Source organism: Dermochelys coriacea, chromosome 13 (assembly GCF_009764565.3).
Source record: "Dermochelys coriacea isolate rDerCor1 chromosome 13, rDerCor1.pri.v4, whole genome shotgun sequence".
NCBI classification, from domain to species: Eukaryota; Metazoa; Chordata; order Testudines; family Dermochelyidae; genus Dermochelys; species Dermochelys coriacea.
Window position 1 is genome coordinate 23,430,286 of NC_050080.1, and position 20,932 is coordinate 23,451,217.

Below are 20,932 nucleotides of genomic sequence, written 5' to 3' on the forward strand. Positions count from 1 at the left end.
CTTCCCTGAGTGCACCTCCCCCTATTACTTGTAACCCTTCTATTTAAATCTGGCAGGCAAAGGCCATGTGTGAGTATTGGTGAGTTCCCTGTTCTGCATGCTGGTAGCCAGCTACTTTGCATTCTCTGAACTCTAGAACTTGCTTAGTGACATTCCGCGAGATGACCAAGCTGCAGACAGGAACTGTTCATGTATCATGAACAATGGTAAGGTTAACCTGTCCTTGACAGTTGCTTTTGCCTGAGAACGGTTACCAAGCTGTGGAATCTTCTGTCTCTGTGCAAAGTCAACATTTTTTACTGTTTCAGCATATGCCGCTGAAAAATTGAAGTCAACCCAGCTATGTCGCTCAGGGTAAAAAATATACACTCCGAGCCATGTAGTTAAACCAACCTAACCCCACAATGTGGACCGTGCTACAATGATTTGTTCTGTTGACCTAGCTACCACCTCTTGGGGAGGTGGATTAACTACAGCAGTGGTTCCCAAACTTTAACAACCTGTGAACCTCTTTCACTAAGATGTCAAGTCTCACAAACCTTCTCCTAAAAATGAATATTTCCAGGGATTTTCTCCTTTATCTGAGTATAATTCAGAAAAGCAGTGATCTTGGAAATATAAAATTTGTTTTTGTGACATTATTATTTATCATTACGGTATTTTTATTACATTTATGAAAATGGCAACACTCTTTCGAGATCTCACTTTTGTAACTTGTATCACTTTTTGAATAAGCCTGTTATAAGACAAGGCTCCTGTGTTTCATCAAGGAGTATCAGATGTGAAACAGCATGAATGTATTTAAGAATCCAGTTCAAAGAGTTCCTCCTACACAAGCATTCAGGTCTTGAGAAGTCCAGGCAAACAACACACCTTACAACAAAGCTTAAATTTGTTCTTCATAATAATTTTAAAAACAATACTAGTTGCCTGTTTAATTTTAAAAACAGCAAAAACTATCCACCTCCCTTTCCATTTCTTATAAGGAGTCTTAAAGTTTAAATCTCCTCAGTGTGATAGATATACTTGCTTTGATCTGCTGAGCTCTTGGAAGTCCAGGGGCTCTGGGCTGCTGGCTCCATGCTGCCCGGGGTCCCTAGGGACAGCTCTGTCCATCATTAGGGAATTTTTTCCCGAGAACCCCCTGCAACATTTCGTGAACCCCCAGGGGTTCGCGAACCCCAGTTCGGGAACCTCTGAACTACAGGAACTGGAGAATCCCTCCTGTCACCATAGTGAATGTCTACACTGAAGCACTACAGTGGCGCAGCTGTGCTACTCTAGTTGTTTAAGTGTAGACATAACCTGAGCAATCCACGTAAGGAGCTTATGTTTCTGCCCTTCCTGTTTTTCCACTGTCCCTAAATCTCTTAAGCATGAAGCTTAACTTGATCCTTCAATGTATCTTTCTCTGGTCCTTTCTTTCTTTCTTTTTTTTTTTTATGCTGTTGGTCAGTAGTTAATTCATGTACCTTCCTTGTAATCTCTTGCCAATTGTTTCCCAGCATTCCTGATCAGTAAACTATGCTTATCTATTCTATCTGGTTTAATGCACAGTGAAATTGGCCAGCTTCTAGAATGGGTTGCAACAGGAAATGACTGGCGCTGCTGAGTTATTTTATAGTAATTACTACACCGAGTAAGTAGGTATTCAGCACTAGAGTAGTTGTAAGGCAAATTAGAAACATACTAACCACATGTGATATGTATCTTTGTAATTCCAAGGAGGCCTTCCTTTAATAAACGAAGAACCAAACAGAAAATAATCCTTGGCGTACCCTCCTACCATGATTTGCCTGCGGATCTCAAAGCATGTTAACACACAGACTAGCTCTCCCACTGAGAGACAGATAACTTGTCCCTGTGCACATGGGAAGGCTGAAGTACACAGAGGTTGTGTTTTGCCCAAGGTTGCACAGCAGAGATTGGAATAGAACCAAGCTCACTTACTCTAACACAGAGGCAACACGGTCTACAGGTTGAAGCAGAAGTCTAGGAGCCAGGATATCTTGACTCTCTGGCTTTTGTCAAATGATTGAAATTCTGTGCCCCAGTTACCTTATGTGTGATGGAAGTAGATCATCATTATTCCCACTTGCGGGTAGGATGGTGAATAAATCATAGTTGCCTGTGTGGTTGCAGAGTGGATAAAATTTATTTAAAAAAAAAACAATTTTTTATTTAATCTTAACTAAATGCAGGTTTACTTAAAAACTATTTAAAATTAAATTTGAAATTAATTTGTATTAAATCCAAAAATTATTATAATCTATTAAAATCAGTTCAATTAAATTCAGAAAATAATATCAAGCAGTACATGTTTGCTGCCGTATTTTTAAAGAAAGTCAAAACTCTGAACTGATGGAAGAGGTTGAGTGTGCTAGCTTTTGACAGCAGTAACCCCTTTTGCTGGTACAGAGAGAACGTTTTCATCATTCCAGTTTATTCAACTAGTTAAATCAATTGAGAGTTGAGAAAGCACGAAAGCTTATTTTTTCTATTCCAATCTGTGAATAGAAAGTAGGCGTGAGAGGATGAAATCTACCAGTTCTGAAATCTTGAAGGACATGGTGGTCAGAAACAATCAGTTCACTTTGCTAACTACAATAATGCTTCCTTTGTTTAATAAATCACTTTTAAATGCAAATCGTCTTGATTTTTTTTCTTATGTCTCAATTATGTTTAAGGTAGTTTTGTTTTATTAGTGGTGTGCAAATCTCATGTTTCCTTCACCTCTAATTTGGTATTTCTTTTCTGCACCACCACATCCTAGGTGTGTAATGGTAGCCTTCTTGGGATGCAGCCCAGAAAAGAGAGGACTGAGGTGCAGTTTCCCAGGGCTCGGGTAATTTAGCATGAAAATTTGACGTGCTCTTACGTTGGCATGGCTGAAGTGGAAATAAAGATTGGAGAGGTTTAGATATGGAACAGAAAGCATTTTTGTTGCTTGAATGCAGCAGTACAAGTTGACTTGAGGATGCACTTTTAAGTAAATTTAGGCTTCATAGTTCACCACCTCATGTAGACAGGGCAAGGTAATATTTTGCCACTATGTTCTCACCCTGCTCTGGGTAGGGTTGTGGGGTGAAAGGCCAGCAGTTGGGGCATGCTCTCCTTTTTCCTGGAGAAGACTCGGCCGGAGCAGGGGAGAATTGTACAGATGATTCAGTGCACGTGCTAGGTATGCCAAGCCTGTGGAACACTTATTGTCTAAGGAGGCCCTGTGTACAAGTGAAAAAACTGCTTTAAAAGTACAGCACAATACCACATTCAGCTGACCGAAGGAGGCAGTCAGCCAGCATTGCGCTCTCATTTCTGTTGTGCTGAGGGATCAGCAGTGGGCTGAAAACATGGTACCACAATGAAAAATGTGCTTGACATCAGGATGAGGGGGGCAGCTTAAGCAGAGAATATCAGCTCCAGAGCTGTTCCCAGTGTAAAGGAAGGCCATGCTAAAGCAACTGTCATGTCTGAGCATAAACTATAATCCCAGAGGCAGATGGTGGTAACAAAATCCCAGCTACTGTTGCTAGTGCCTGAGAGTTACAAGTCTACAGTCTTATGGCCAAGCAATCTTGATAAAGTATTTTGACACAAGCATGAATGCTGCGGCTCCCCTGGGCTGTGGATGACCTGCATGTAGTATGTCAGGGGAAGTATGTGCAGAGCTGGCTTAAAGCTCGGCTTTGCACTGCCCTGTAACTGATGCCTCTTGTTCTGCAGGGCTGATCCAGCTATGCTGAGTTAGAGAAGCCTGGAGGCAGCTCTAACTTTCACTGGTTTCACATCACAAGTAGAGGATCAGCATAGTCTAGAGGAATCTTGACCCTGCCCCTTTTTCTTGAAATGCCAGCAGTAGAGGAAGGGCAGTATGGAAGTCTCTACCCTGGCTATAGCTTTGAAGGCTCGCTCTTGCACTGGTTTGATCCTCCCTGAGCTGATTATACTGGCATTAAGGCCAGATTCATTAGTGATGTGGTGTAAAGTGTTAGCCTTGCACCTAAAAAACTTGGTCTTGAAACTGCAATGAAAGACTGGGATGCCGCCATTAATTCGGGATTCGGTGTACATAGAGCCTTCCAACTTATGGTCTGTAGTTGGCAAAATAGCCTGCAAACTGCCTTAATGCTAAAAGAAAAGGAGTACTTGTGGCACCTTAGAAAGCTTATGCTCAAATAAATTGGTTAGTCTCTAAGGTGCCACAAGTACTCCTTTTCCTTTTGCGGATACAGACTAACACGGCTGCTACTCTGAAACCTGTCTTAATGCTCTGTCCTATTCTTTGTTCTGCTGTCACTTTTAAATGGAAGTTGTTTCCAGGACCTATTCCTATTCTCAGAGGGATGCAATGACAGCAGCTTTTACTACTATTGCTATTACTATCATCACAGAACAATCTCCAGGACCAATTCAGTCCAATTCCCAGTGAAGTAAATAAAAAGATCAGGGCTGCGTGGCTGTTTCATTGGGTGGAGACTTCTGGGCTTGGGCTGGACATTGACATTCCTGTTCCCAAGGCCCATGATAAATTTTTAAAATTCATTGCTCAAGGTAAAGGCTATCAGTACAAAGATGTCATTTTACCCAGAAAGTATTTGGAAAGTATAAATCAGGGCAATATGAGCGTATGTGCAAACAAAGCAAGGTGGGTAAGGTAGTATTTCACCAACAAAAGTTGGTCCAATAAAAGATATTACTTCAGCTGCCTAACCTCTCTAATATCCTGGGACCAATGTGGCTATAACAACTCTTCATTCCAAAAAAGCAAAGCACTCTAAGACTTATCAGCTGAGACTGCCCCTAGAAAGAGACTGGTTCTAGCTCCTTTGAAAATCCTTTTCCTGCTTTCCAGCAGTTAATCTCTGGAGTGAGATTTTTTTGTGTTTCTCTCTTGTATAATAGTGCGGTGTGAACTTGTTAACCACTGATTGGATTTTATTCATAGATTCAAAGGTCAGAAGGGGGATCACTGTGATCTAGTCTGACTTCCTATATAACACAGGCCAGAGAACCCCAAAACAATTCCTACAGCAGATCTTTCAGAAAAACATCCAATCTTGATTTAGAAATTGGCAATGATGGAGAATCCACTACAACCCTTCGTAAATTGTTACAGTGGTTAATTACCCTCACTGTTAAAAATTAACACCTTATTTCCTGTCTGAATTTGTCTAGCTTGAACTTCCTGACATTGGATCATGTTATACCATTCTCTGCTAGATTAGAGAGCTCTTGATCAAGTATCTTCTCCCCATATAAGTACGTACAGACTGTAATCGAGTCACCCCTTAGCCTTCTATTTGTTAAGCTAGGTTAAAATAGCCCTGGCATGAATCCACCTTGTACAAGGTGATCCTATCACAAATGGTGTTTTTTTCTTTCCTTCTTGCTGTTTTCTCCCTTTCCCTTCAAACACTATAGGAACAGCAGTTACATTAGCAAGGAGCCATTGTTTCTTCTTCCTTCGCTCCAACAGTCTAAATCGAGAGTTGGGTAACTTGTTCCGGTTTAGTGTTGAGGCCTATTATGTTAGTATGGGAGCACTTAAATTTATTTTAAAAGCTAGTAGGAAAATGCACCCATTGAAGAAATTCTGATATTATATTTTATCAGTGTATAAAGCACTCGTTAGGTGTTCTGATTGGCTGTCGAACACTGTTTTAGAAAGAGGGTACACTCAAGGCACTGTAATTTGCATACACAAGCTCTTGTTTTAAGGTGGCCAGACGTCCTGATAATAGGGGCTTTGTCTTACATAGGGAACTGTTTCCCCCACCGTCCTGATTCTTCACACTTGCTGTCTGATCACCCTATCTTGTCTGCATATGAAAACGTTGTCTGGGCTTGAGGTCCCTCATCTGTGACACAGTTGAGAAGTAGAATGGCCTGGACAACAAATAGGTTATGGACCTAACAATTGCACCAACCTTGTTATTTGGCAATCAGTCTCTTTAAAGGGGTGAGTTGTATTGTTATGCTGTCAAACCTCAGGGACAACTGGTAGCATGAGTTGAGGACAGCGCTTTAACTGAACTGAACTTGGGGATTACAACGGACAATGAAACCTGTTTTTTAAAGACTGCTTTTGCCAGGACACCGATAGTTTCATCTAAGCATTGGGTAACTGGCAGCCAGATCAATATTGTGAATATAAGTGACCTTTTTGTGCACTGAAAATACTTTTTTTTTAATTTTATAAAAAAATCTTAACTTATTTTCAAAAACATTTTAAAATATTTCTCATTCAAATGAAACAACTTAATTTCCTTCAGGATTCCCTTCAGCTTCTCAAATGATCTACCTTTGAACAACCACTCAAGAACCAACAAGTATAGAGTCTGAGATTCCTGCACCCTGCACCCCAAAGAGAGTCTCTTACAGCTTTCTAAGTGAAATTCCCAGCCAGTGTTCTGCAGAAGATCAGACTGTGGGATCACAGTGGCCTCTTCTAGCCTTAAAATCTATGAATCTACATGTGAATAAACCGGACTGTTTGAAGTGGCCTATTTAAACATGCTGGCCAAGAATCTTTGCTTCACTAAGCTTCCTATCTCAGTGAGAAGGGGGAAGTGTCTGGGATGGATCTGTGCCATACTCAGCTCCAGTGTAGGGTAGACCAGCTTAGATGCAGTTCGTAAGATATCTGGCTATGTTCTGGAGGGGCCATATGACCACTGAATGTTTCCTGTGTATTGTACTCTGGCTGCAGCCTTTCTCTGCTCACCGTATTCTATGCTGGGCATGGCATGGGGGTGGGTATCCTGGCTCTCTAATGGCTCACAGTTCCCCCACAATGAGAGGAATGCTTAGCTGGTCAGACCTGGCTATTTTTAGCCCCTTCATGTAGCTCAGGTCGCAGAGCAAAGGGATCCGAATGCAAAGGAGAATCTATCCTGTTGTGAGCCCCTATCAGCTGATCTGTCCTATGTACAGCTCTGTTTCAGAACTCACTAGTATGCCTCTTCATTAGGATTTATACTCATGGCTCCGGACTGAAACTTGGAAGCAAATTAAAGAGGACTTTAGTTTCCCACTGCGTGGTCCTCCTACGTTTCCTTTAATCCTGCGCTCCTGTGCCAGCTGATTGTTTGTTTTTAGAGGGTTTTTTTACCTTGAGAAATAAATTGAAGGTCAACAAGAAACAGGCGTCTTTTGAGACCTTCAGTTGTTCCCTCTAAATTAATAACCTATCCAACTAATGACAATCAACTCCTGCTTTCCCCTTCTCAAGAACTGTTGTTTATTCCACACTGAATGTTGTTCTTTAAAACCTGTGATTTTGTAGCACTGCACCCTGCTGACTCCTCCCCTCTGAGTTGATACATTTTTGTGTTTAGTTTTTTATTTTAGTTTCAAACTGACTCTTGCTCGTTTTGTTTCTTGGTGCCAGGAGTCCCTATGGGCCTGGCTCATGTCCTTGGAAATACTTCTAAGTTAAGTGATGCCTGTCTTGCATTTTTTTTGATACCTGGAAGACTTCAGTCTCTTTCCTTTTCCCACCTTGGTTAGGTTTGGAACAGTTTTAAAGTGGGTCATATTTTTTTGGCTTAAACTGTTAGCAAGTGTCCCCTTTGAAGTAGTTCAGCACAAGGGGAGAAAACCTTTTTTATTAATGCATCTGATGAAAGAGAGGCAGTCTGAGGAGTTCTCAATACAGAAAGAACATTGAGCAGGTGATGCAGAAGTCCAAGTCTAACACTGCATAGAGCGCAGCTCTCTAGATGGAATGATCCTGTGCTGGAACAAAATGATTACTGTTTTCTTATCAGGTTAAGAAGAGCTTGGGTTTATGTGAGTGTTTTATGATGCACTTTTTGTTTTGCGTTTGTCAATGTCTACTGATTAAAAATGAAACTGTGTTTTACTATTCTAGTACCCAAAAAGCACTGCAGGAACAAGGGGCTGTGACAGCTTTGATATCCAATGCTTTACAAGCCACCAGATTTAGGAACAAGTGCTGTTGGAGAGAGGGGAATCCTTTCTTTCCAGTGGTGCTGTAGAAAGCACTTCTTTCTGGTCCTCGTAGCCTCTTAAGAGATTGTGCCGTTAAAATTCAAATCATTCCAGATATCTGATTGCCTCCTGTCCCCCTCCCTAATTTCTTACCCTCACAACACTTGGCCCAGGATTGACCTGAGCATGAGATGACATCCCATGCCTAGTTGACTCTTCATAACTCTGCTCCATCTGACTTACTAGGCTTCTTCATCATAGCACTCAAACGTGTCTAAATAATAATAATGGCACAGTCACTCTTTATAGAGCATAGTGTATGCACATATGAGTTCTTTGATGACTGCTAAGTCCAATGGATGAGTGACCGTCCCTCCACTGGTAGGGAACACCCACACGCAAGCAATGCTCTGAATCGGAGCAGCAGATTCTTTCCTCCTCTGATGCCAGACATCAGGAAGCTTGATCCAGTCTGCCTTGCTCAATCTACAAACTGGCTCTGCCAACCAGCGTGGCATTCTGCACTCCTTTCTCAATCCTCCACAGAGATTCCAAAGGATACTAAGTCATCTTTGCAAGCATCCTCAAATCTAAACAGCGGTCTTCCTCTTCTTTCTAGATCCTTCACGAGTTTCAGCGTACAATGTACTCTTCAGGATCTTATAATCCAGCATTTACCCTAAACATACAAAAAAACTAAACACATCAGATGCTTGTGTAAAATTCTTCAAATAAGAATGGTTATTGGCACTGAATGGACAATGGATACATTCCAAGGATCTCCAGTATGGAGAATTTGTGGATGCTCCAAGGCTACTGGGCCGACCTAGGCTCAGGTTTAAGGACGTTTGCAAGAGGGACTTGAAAAGTTTCAACATGGATGTTACCAGCTGGGAAGATGCAGCTAGCAACAGCCTGCATTAGATGGTTGTGTTGCATCAGGAAGCTAAAGGGACTGGAGAGAGATGGTTGCGTGGAGAGGAGTGAAGAGAAAAGAGCAGCAGCCCTCCAGTGCTTGTAATGAGTCAGCTTTATCTTCTGGCCCTGCACCTTATGCCTACATTATCTCTTGCAATGACTCTCACTTTAGAATTGGACTTTTTAGCTACTTGTGGTGCTGCAAGCATGACATGCAGTAACTGAACTGCTTTGGCACTTACACCATTGTCTTTCAAGATGGAGGATTGCCTTGTTTGTTTGTTTGTTTTACTATGCACTTCACTAACTTGATTTTCTAGCCAATTGCTTTGTCGAGTTAATTTGTAAAAAATCTTCTAAGTGTTAAACTTTTTGTTATGGTTGCGGTTCGTCTGAGTGAATTTGGTTATTCCACCTACTCTTTGCTTAAAACATACAATCTCCACCTCCAATCTAAACTGCTGTTACTCGTGTAGGTCACTGAATGTTCCTTCCTCACTGTCTTCGCAGGTCAATGAGGGATAATCTTATAAGCATCTGGAATCTGAAGCTAACTTGATGTATGCTTTCTGCCTCATCAGTCACATTTTTAAAGCAGCTTTAAAATGTCAATTTTGTTGTTTAGAAAAATCAAAAGAAAACATTGTCTTCAGTTTACAGAAACAATTGGGCTTTAAATCTATTTGCATTACAGTAGTGTGAGAGGAAGGGTGGTCCAGTGGTTAGTGTGCCATCCTAAGACTTGTGTGCAAGTCACTACTCCAAAGCAGACTTCTTGCATGACCTTGAGCAAATCATTTATCCTCCCTGTACCTCAGTTCTCCTTAGGTAAAATGGAAAGGATAGCAACTCCTAACCTCATAGGGTACTGGGAATAAACACATTAAAGATTGTGAGGCAACCAGATACTACAGGTCATAGAAGTACTTTAAATAAAGGGCCCAGTCAGGGCTGTACAATGCATAATGCTGTACAAATGCATAATGGAAAGATGGCCCCTGCACCAAAAAGCTTGCAGCCTAACTTCACATGTGATGTCAGTGGGAATGGAACCCATGGATGTCTGTGGGCCAAATTCAGTGAGGAAAACGGTGTCAGTTACACATCAGGTGTAAATAAGTCAGAAAAAAGGGATGTTCTGAGTTTCTGGGGTTGGGTGGGAATCATTGTTAGTGTAATTAACCATGTGGGGCTGGTTCTTTATTCAGAATTGTGTGGATAAATGTCTTCTACTGTCCCTCCCAGGGCAAGCAAGGCGATGCGTCCTCGATTCAGTGTCCAGATTCTCTTGTACACCTTATGTTTTTATTTTCTGTAATGGGATCAAATGTAGAATCAAGTCGGGTGGTTTTATATACATATTTAAATGTGATTACTTGTGCATATTTACATATCAATATCTGTGGTGTGTATACAGATATATATTTCTCTGTGTTCCTGACTCCAATTTGATTTCATTTTGAAGAGCCGTGAGCTGTCATTTGTTTCTCCAGAATTACTTCCTTAGTAAAGCCAATGACCACTGTAGAATGAGAAACAGATCTGATCATCTAGGCAAGTGTTTGATCAAGTGACCATTACTTTTATTTGGAATTGGTATAGGGGAATACCAAGCAGAACTACTCAATTTGGGTCAATAGGGAAGGATATTTCTTTTTTCATCTCCCCAACTCCTACCGTAATATACTCGTTTCCTCTTCTTAAGAGCTGGTTATCAGATCCCTTTTATAAGCATTTCTCTCCTTTCTAGGGGACTTCCCAAACATGCAAACGCTAGTCTCTTACTTTGTGACCATCAGAGTAATACAACTTTCAACAGCTGGGGAGGGGAAGCAGACACTCATCGGGGGATGGCTGGGTGGCCTAATAGGGCTTTAGTATCTTGAACTTCCCTTTCATGGAATCATAGCAGTGCGCTGTTTGTTCAGTAGGTCCTAGCTGCTTTGGTTCTTTTACTAATTCTCAGTATTGTGAGTCTCAAATGTTTTAAAAACAACAATCCATGAGCTGGGTCCCCAAAAATCATGATTGGCTTAAGGACAGAGATTTAAAAAAAAAGTATTGGGGTAAAGACTCTTTTGGTTTTTGAGGCTTTAGGTTTTATTTCCTTGACCATGATTTCTTTTTTAAAATGAAAGTTTAGTTTCTCACATAATCACGTGACTGCAGGAGCTGTCGCTTCAAGGAAAACACCAAACATTGTAAGACTTGTGATAAAACCACAAGAGTAGGCAACACTGATTTCACCCATAGAGCTAGTGACAGCCCTCTAAAATGCCGAGTTTGATAATGGCAAAATCTCTGTGACATAGAGGTTCAGGGTTATCATACTAGTTAGTAGGTTACATAGGGCTAGATCAGTTTATATAGCTTGTGGTAAAATGAGTGGTACTCTCATTTTTTTGTTGTCTCTGTTGCATATATTGCTTGCACTACAAAAGATTTGTGTTCTGAGTCTGGAATGATCTAAAATTCTTTCCTTCAGGAAGTTTGGGAATACCTATGGAAATCAGGCAAGTGTCGATCAACTGGTGTAGGGACTGGAGCTGAATCCAGGTTCTGTAACCATCAAGTTATCAAAGCCATTGTGAAAAATCTACTCTGCTTTTGCTTACTTTGAGTGCGGTGGCAGTGTTAATTCCGAAATCCTCACTTACTGAGACTATGCCTAGAGCATCTTCTATTGTCAAAATAGATCAAGTATCTTTGCTTAAAGCCTAATAACCTGCTGCTCGGCAGACAACTGGGGAGTAATTCTGGTCTCCGTATTTGGTCTCTTAAGGCTTGTGTGACGGGCTGGATCACAGAAACCCCTTTGGAGCTTCCAGCTGGTATGCTGAGACTAACCCTGAGCCTCTTTCCTCTGGCAGCTTGGGACTTCAGTGTTCTGCCTGGTTTGAGCCAGACCCGTTAGTCTGCTGCAAACCCAGACCCAGGTCTGAATCACATCGCCCAACAGCTGCAGGCTTAACTGAAAACTGCTTAAGGAAGTGTTCCTGTCTCCAACACTCAGATGCCCAACCCCCAATGGGGTCCAAACCCCAAATTGTTTTATTCATAAATTGTTCTCTCTCCGTATTAGAGAGGGCGAGAGAGATGCACAGCTGTTTGCTCCCCCTCCCGCAGGTATTAATACATACTCTGGGTTAATTAATAAGTAACAAGTGATTTTATTAAATACAAAAAGTAGGATTTCAGTGGTTCCAAGTAATAACAGAGAGAACAAAGTGAATTACCAAGCAAAATAAAATAAAACACGCAAGCCTATGCCTAATACAGTAAGAAAGTGATTACAGATGACACCTCACCCTCAGATGTTCCTGTAAGCTTCTTTTACAGAGTAGCCTCCTAGTCTGGGTCCAGCAATCACTCACCCTCCTGTGGTTACTGTCGTTTGTTCCAGTTTCTTTCAGGTGTCCTTTGTGGATGGCAAGGCTATGTCTTGAGCCAGCTGAAGACAAAATGGAGGGGTCTCCCAGGGGCTTAAATAGACTTTCTCTTGTGGATGGAGACCCCCTCTTCTCTTCTATGCAAAAGCCAGCTCCAAGATGGAGTTTTGGAGTCGCATAGGCTAGTTACATGTCCATGCATGACTTAGTTTTTACAGGCAGCAGCCATTGCCCACATGCTATCTTAATGTCTTCAGGAAGACTTTTTGTGTAAATTGGAGTCTTCCAAGATCTATTGTCAGTTAAGTGTTTCTTAATTGGGCACTTAATTTGCACATTCCTTTCTCAAGAAGCTAACCAAATGCTTTACTAAGGCTACTTAAACTCAAAAAAGTACACAGCCAATATTCATAACTTCAAATACAAAAATGACACATGCATACAAATAGAATAAATGTATTCAGTAGGTCATAACCTTTGCAAAAACATTACATGGCATATGTAGCATAAAACATATTCCAGTTATGTTATATTTACATTCATAAGCATATTTCCATAAAGAATTATGGGGTGCAACATCACAGCTTGTCTATGTGGCGCTGGCTAAGTGTACCAGAAGGGTGTGATTTGTAGAGTGCTCTAAAGTCCTGTGCTCTGACTGCCCCATGTAGACTCTGCTTGCACGCTCTAAAAGGTACCTAGTTTGCACTAACAGTCCCATATTCAATAGGACTGTAGCTTTCTTTGGAGAGGCCTACAGCTTAGCTGACCCGAGCTAGTATGAGATTTTGTTACTCCTCACTTACGCTGACGAGTGTTCCGTATTAAGTCGTCGGAAAGACAGTCCAAGGAAACGTGCATTGTTACTGCTGCTACTCGCATCATACTGCATGTAGCTAGACTGACTAATTAATGAGCCTGTTTCCAGCCTTCAACCTCCTATTATCACTAAACAAAAACAATAGGATGTCGTGCACTTATCTTTATTTGGTTGTTGCAGTCATTAATCATGAAGCGTTGACTTATTCTCACTACGCGTGAAAGTCAAGCCCAGATATCAGTTTATTTAATTTATTTCCTTCCTCTCTCCGCAGCAGAAGTTGCCCTTGCAAAATGAGTCAGTTTCCTCAGAAGAGTTCTATGGAGCCCCCATTGTCGGAGTGCATGAATTCCAGAGCAGATTATTTGGACAGCTTGTCAATGGACAATTTTTGGCTGGAGGTGGAGAATATCAAACAGAGCACAGAAGCTGAGCAAGAGGAGTGCAACCTTACAGATGTCAAAACCCCAGAGGGTAGGTCACTGGGAATATGGGTGGAGGGATCAATGGAGAGGAAAATGTATGTCGTTGGCAAGGAACAAATCTCACTGGGTAAAGTTTTGAAAAGTACCTTTGTATTTGAGTCATTTGGGATGTAGGCTCCTAAGTCATTTAAGTACATAGGTACTTTTTGATAATTTTACCTCTTACCATTTGGGGAGGGGGGATAAAGAGTAGGGGCAGCTATTTGGATGGGGAAAAGGGCAAAAATATTCTGGGGTGCTAAAGGAATTGTGCAGCATGGTCTCATCTAGAATTAAGGGACAATTTTTTAACAGTGCAAGTGATTAACAGTTGGAATAAACTACCAAGGGAAGTGGTGCCTTCAAGACAGGGGGCCTTTATGAAAGATAGATGGGAACTCGGGGGTCATATTAAAAGATCTGACTGGCTGGACATGGCCGTAGTTTGCCCACCCCTGGACTAGATTTAAGAGTCCCTTCTGGGTTTGAAATCTATGAATTTCCCAATAAGCTCTTACTTTCATTCTCTTTGGAACTAGTTTCTCCTTGCAGCAAAGAGTCCTGTGGCACCTTAAAGACTAACAGACATATTGGAGCATAAGCTTTGTCGGATGCATGTAGTGGAAATTCAGAGGCAGGAATTTCCACTACATGCATCCGACGAAGTAGGTATTCACCCACGAAAGCTTATGCTCCAATACGTCTGTTAGTCTATAAGGTGCCACAGGACTCTTTGCCGTTTTTACAGATCCAGACTAATACGGCTACCCCTCTGATACTTTCTCCTTGTAAAAAGAAAAGGAGTACTTGTGGCACCTTGGAGACTAACAAATTTATTAGAGCATAAGCTTTCGTGAGCTACAGCTCACTTCATCGGATGCATTTGGTGGAAAAAGCAGAGGAGAGATTTATATACACACACACACACACAACATGAAACAATGGGTTTATCATACACCCATTGTTTCATGTTCTCTGTGTGTGTGTGTGTGTGTGTGTGTGTGTGTGTGTGTGTGTGTGTGTGTGTGTGTGTGTGTGTGTGTGTGTGTATATAAATCTCTCCTCTGCTTTTTCCACCAAATGCATCCGATGAAGTGAGCTGTAGCTCACGAAAGCTTATGCTCTAATAAATTTGTTAGTCTCTAAGGTGCCACAAGTACTCCTTTTCTTTTTGCGAATACAGACTAACACGGCTGCTACTCTTTCTCCTTGTAGTCAGTCTAGCCCACTAGATGGCATTGGAGCATGAGCTATTCAAAGCTTTGTGTAGCAAAAGAAAGAGAGCACTGAACGTTTTTTGCAGATCATGAAGTGCAAAGGAAGAGCTTGGATTCCAGACTGCAGTTTAAAGCACTGCTAAGGCAGTATACGCTGCAGGGCATGTGGTTGGAGCTTAGCAAACAACAAATATTGATAACAGAAACAAACTGAGGGCTATGCACAGATGAGGAGCTCCCCAAAATGCTGACACAAATGAAAAATATCCTGGTTCTTTCCTGAGAGGAAGTGGTTTATCTCCTCTGGAAAAATTAATCATAGAACTCCCTCACAAACTGTCAGCAAAGCACTTCATGTATGTAAGATGGCCTGGACCCTTCTGGTTATTTGGCTTTCTTGGTACTCCCAAAGCCCCTCATAAATCCTTCTGTGGCACTATGTGTGGGAAGGAAGATGGCAGCTTTCTCCATGCTTCTGAAATTGTATTTAAATCATAACCTGTTCATCGTGCTGCCTCCCCAGTCCTCATAGTTCACGATCTTCAATACTAGCAACTACCCCAGCTGTCCAGTCACAAGCATGTAGAATTAAATGGGCATTTTTAGTAGCAGTGTTTTTTTCCCCCCAGAAAGAGAGAATATGATAAGAGGTCAAGAAACTTGTGTGTTGCAGAAAGCAGTGCTGGGCTGACACTAAACTGAAGTTACAAAGATTGTGAGATTACTGAATCTCAGAAGTTCTTTGTCTCCTGCCCAATTTGAAGCTCAGTGACTTTGCCATATGCCTAAGAAAGAGGTCTGTACAAGGGAAAACCCTTTCCTCTTACAGTTTCTTTGAAACCCATGTGTCAGAAATTTTCTCTTAGCTTTTGGGATTACAACATATTTCAGTCCAATGCAGGATGGGCTAAATCTCTTTAGGTAATTCAGGGTAATGTTCCTTTATGACTACTATTTTTGGCTAAATTACATCTCAAAAGGTGTGTACATGATAGTCAGTGTTCTCTTTAAATTCCCAGATCCATGTGTCTTCCATATGGTGTTCCCCAAGGGTCAGTCCTAGGACCAATCCTATTCAATTTATTCATAAATGATTTGGAGAAAGGGGTAAACAGTGAGGTGGCAAAGTTTGCAGATGATACTAAACTGCTCAAGATAGTTAAGACCAAAGCAGACTGTGAAGAATTTCAAAAAGATCTCACAAAACTAAGTGATTGGGCAACAAAATGGCAAATGAAATTTAATGTGGATAAATGTATAGTAATGCACATTGGGAAAAAATAACCCCAACTATACATATGATATGATGGGGGCTAATTTAGCTACAACTAATCAGGAGAAAGATCTTGGAGTTATCATGGATAGTTCTCTGAAGACATCCACGCAGTGTGCAGCGGCAGTCAAAAAAGCAAACGGGATGTTAGGAATCATTTAAAAAGGGATAGAGAATAAGACAGAGAATGTCTTATTGCCCTTATATAAATCCATGGTACGTCCACATCTTGAATAGTGCATACAGATGTGGTCCTCTCATCTCAAAAAAGATATACTCGCGTTAGAAAAGGTTCAGAAAAGGGCAACTAAAATGACTAGGGGTTTGGAACGGGTCCCATATGAGGAGAGATTAAAGAGGCTAAGACTTTCATCTTGGAAAAGAGGAGACTAAGGGGGGTTAGAGATATATAAAATCATGAGTGGTGTGGAGAAAGTGAATAAGGAAAAGTTATTCACTTGTTCCCATAATATAAGAACTAGGAGCCACCAAATGAAAATAATGGGTAGCAGGTTTAAAACAAATAAAAGGAAGTTCTTCTTCACTCAGTGCACAGTCAACCTGTGGAACTCCTTGCCTGAGGAGGTTGTGAAGACTAGGACTATAACAGGGTTTAAAAGAGAACTGTATAAATTCATAGAGGTTAAGTCCATTAATAGCTATTAGCCAGGATGGGTAAGGAATGGTGTCCCTAGCCTCTGTTTGTCAGAGGGTGGAGATGGATGGCAGGAGAGAGATCACTTGATCATTACCTGTTAGGTTTGCTGCCTTTGGGGCACCTGGCATTGGCCACTGTCAGTAGACAGGATACTGGGCTGGATGGACCTTTGGTCTGACCCGGTATGGCCATTCTTATGTTTCTCAGTTACATATTTCCCTTCCCTCCCTGGGAATGTTTTATGTCTAGCACCTATGTAGCTTGGGTCAGCCTTGAAATTATTCTCCAAATTAAATCACCAAGACGAGATTTTCATGAACCTGTATACTGGACAGTTCCTCCCAATGGAGTTTCCCAGAGAAATAACCAGTCATATTTGTTTCCTTGTATGCCAGCTGTAAATGTAATTTAGCCAAAGGTTATTAAATGGAAATTATTTAGATGAATTATATCCAAGATACTTTGGATGCATCAGACAGGCTAGTAGGTTTAATAGAAGACCATAAATCAGATACCGAATTAGCTGTGTGTGCCAGTTTTTTTGTTTCCTGTTATGATTGGAATTAGAAACTTTCAGAGTTGCAAAAATTACACTGACATTTCTCCTCACCCCCAAAATTTAATAAACTAAGGCCCTGTTGTGCACACCTTGCTCCCACTGACTTCAGAGGTCAGGATTTTTATCAGAATAAGGTGTCTAGTGCGAGGCTCTTTGATTAGATTAGATTAAGGCTCCAGTCCTGCAAATACATGAGTAACCTCAAACATCTGAGTTCCCATTGAATTCAGTGGCACCACTCATGTGCACAGGTGTTTATAGGATTGGGGGCTTAATATAGAGCTGGCTGCATTTTTTTTGTCTGCCTTTTCCAGCAAAAATGGCTCTCTGACAAAATGGGAACCTTTTGCCACCCCCACCCCCACCCCCCAAATTCATTTCATTGATACTTTTTACAGGGGTCAAAAATCTTCCTGGCCAAGTTGAACCTCAGAATAGTAAATCTAGACTACAAGCAAGTGATACTTGTTTCTGTTCTATTTTCACCAAGTTAGAAAATAAGGTTTAGCATGCAAAATATCTTGCACTGTGACTCCATAATGAGCTGTCTCCTCTTTCTTCATTATATGGATTCTTTTACTTAAATATACTTCTTTTTAAGGCTATGCGATGAGATGTTAGCTTTATCCAGTTGTTAGGTGAATTTAACTTCACAAGGCTGGGGTACTTCCTATAAAAAACATTTAACAGACATTCAGTATAATAGAGTGGACACTCATGGTTTGCTTGAGCAGCTATCCCAGAAGAGGAAATATCAGCTTCTGTCAGAGGAAGAGCATGAACAAATATTCCCTCTTCTGTCAGTTCGATAGTGATTTTTTGGCCATGTTTGTAAATGGATAAGTACAGAATGTCTGTGAACCTCCCTGTAGAGAATAAGTGCGGTATGCAGAGACCAGGCTGAGGAAGAGAGGAGGTTGTATGGCATACAGTGTATTAAGGCTGAAACTACACATGAATATTTTTATCCTCGGAGTTCAAACAGCTGCCTCATTCTCATAGCACTGTCTGACCTGCACACCGAATGAGTTATGCAGGAAAAATATGCCATGTCCTCAGACTTGATTTATTTGCAGAAGGGAACAGGGTGAAGTTTTTGCAGACAACCTTACATTTGGCATAGCCTGACTTCTGAGAGCTTCACTTTGGATCCATAACGTGCTTTGACTATAGTAGTAGTAGTTTTTTTTTTTTTAAATGAATATAGTTGTAAATTAAATACATAACTTAACTTAATTTTACCTGCATGTAGAAATACTGCAAGGATGTCTGGGCCCACTTAAAATGTAATGGCAAATAAACTGTGGTGGTAAAAGAATAATGTTACTGCACCAAGATAACTGCGCATAAGAAGTTAAATAAAAGATGGTAAAATTGAATCCAGGCAGAGTCTGGATATATCCTGAGATAAATCTAACTATGTATCTAGCCGTTAAAGGAACAATCTAAATAGTAAAAGCATAAAAGCCACCGAGGGAATATCAGTTGTTGTGTTTTAACAGAGCTTTTCTCTGGATTGTGCTAGGAAGCTGTCAGTGGATCAGATGGGGTGAACTGGTGCCGACCCCAGTGCGGTCACTGAGTGGAGTGCTGCTTTATGCCAGGGCAGAATTTTGCCTAGGAAGTTCCTTTGAGGCCAGATTGTGGCGGGCAGCTGTGTAATGGGAGAGCACAAGTTTTCCTCCCCCATCCTCATCCTGACGGTGTTCAGCCATAATCATAGTCAATGCACTGTCAGAGCTTAAAGATTAGCCCTCAGTAGGGAACGATGTGGCATTAGCCTCCCCCCAAAGGGGACTTGTTGGTAACAGGGCCCTACCTTTTCTCCCCATAGCTCAGTGGAGCTGTCCAGCTGCAGAGAGGAGTTTAGGCTGCAGCTTTTGCAATGGGCATTTCCCTCTACACCCCCCAACCCTAATTGATAAGCCCAGTCTCTCCTTGTGCCCACTGGGGTGATGTGACTTGGATCCATCGCCAACCCAGGGCCGTGGCTCAAAGCCCTCTAGATTTCATAAATTGGTAGTTCAGGAGAAACAATCCTTGAGGGACCCAAATGAAATGAGCTGTTGGGATTTTTGGCATGTCTGACTGTCTTTCTAGCCCTGCTTTGTTCAGACTGTATCTGTTAGTTCGTAGTGTTACCCTGCTCTCTCACTGCCTTTCTGCTCATCCCTTGCCTCTCAGAGGGAGAAGCCGAAGCTGAATGGCTACAGGATGCAGGCCTCTCTGACCTAATTGGGGATGACATCTCAGACAATGACAACATAGTGCTGCTCTCCACCTTGACCAAGACCCAGGCTGCAGCTGTGCAGCGAAGGCTGGATACTTACTCGCAGTCACGGCGGAAGAAGAACAAACCGCCCGTGCGTGACGTCAGAGACATTTTTGGTGTGGCCAGTTCTGAGGTATGTTGCTTTACTGACTTCCAGAATGTTTCCATGTATCCTATCAGCCGCTTTGGCTTTCTGGCTCTGTGGGGTTGTATGACTGTGAACTAGCAGCATTTCACCTTTGAGCCTAAGCGGAAGTATAACTTGCAGAGTTTACACCTCAGGGTTACAGTAAAATAATGTTATAGACTCTGAGGATTTAGAGATTTAACTCTAGTCCAGGGGTTCTCAAACTTTGTTGCACTGCGACCCCCTTCTGACAACAAAAATGACCACATGACCCCAGGAGCGGGGACCAAAGCCAGATCTCCACCACCCCGGGGGATGTGGGGGCAAAGCCAAAGTCCAAGCCCCTCCACCACAGGCGGGGGCCAAAGCCGAAGCCAGAGTGCTTCAGCTCCAGGGCAGGGGGTCTGTGACCTGAGCCTAGTCACCCAGTGCTGAAGCCAAAGGCTCAGGCCTTCAGCTTCAGCCCCAGGCATTGGGGCTCAGGCTTCGGCTTCAGCCCCAGACCCCAGCGAGTCTAATGTCAGCCATGGCAACCCCATTAAAATGGAGTCATGACCCACTTTGGGGTCACAAGTCACAGTTTGAGAACTGCCACTCTATTCAGTGTAGCGCTAGAGAAAGGTAGCAGAATGGCAGCTCTGTAAGTCTGAAGACCTCTCTGTAGCCACAGCGGCAATGCAAGTTTTCCAGCCACTCTTCTGCCAATATGCCTTAACACTTCCTGCGTTGAGGGGCTGTTTCATAGCTTTCCTGCAGACGGTCAAAAAGCATTTTAGTTAATGTCCTTAGTGGTGGGGATCTTTGTGATGTTTGATACTCCAGTACATAGTCGACAAGTAAGAGCCTCTTTCCAGAGCTTGCAACACCAGTGACTCCTTGTTGTTAACTGTGTTGGTCAGATCTGAATTCATGAAATGTTTTTGTGTGTCATACATGGAACATTAGTATTTTACTCGTATTCCAAAAGCACTTAGAGGCCGCAGCTGAGATCATGGCCTCCACTATGCATGTACACAGTCTTCAGAGAGCTCAGAGTCTAAGCTGACCACATGGACACAAAGGGTAGGGAGAAGAGGTATTAATTTATAATTTGCTATGAGTCTGGGGCCAGTGCCTAGTCAGGAGCGAGAGAATGGATCATAATACAGATCCCATTTAATATGTTCCTGAACTTAGTCCCATGAAAGTGGAACATTTGGATTAATTGCTCCTCTTCCAATTAATTTGCCTTCAGAGACTTGCTAGTATCGCTCGGTTTTAAAAAAGCATTAGGCAGGATAGC

The 20,932-nt window shown here is 41.9% G+C and overlaps 1 protein-coding gene across 15 annotated transcripts in view; it reads left to right on the forward strand.

Annotated features, from left to right (window-relative positions):
- The window catches only part of ARHGAP40 (Rho GTPase activating protein 40), a 74,956-nt gene that overhangs the window by 31,189 nt on the left and 22,835 nt on the right, over positions 1-20,932 (forward strand). For 9 of the 15 annotated variants that reach the window (XM_038370471.2, XM_043495666.1, XM_043495667.1 and 6 more), the window contains 2 exons: positions 13,358-13,554; positions 19,436-19,656. In XM_038370471.2, coding sequence (XP_038226399.1) covers positions 13,358-13,554; positions 19,436-19,656 — 418 coding nt within the window. Of the gene's footprint in view, positions 1-13,354; positions 13,555-19,435; positions 19,657-20,932 lie in introns of all 15 variants that reach the window. The other 6 variants (XM_038370470.2, XM_038370474.2, XM_038370473.2 and 3 more) reach the window with 1 other exon arrangement.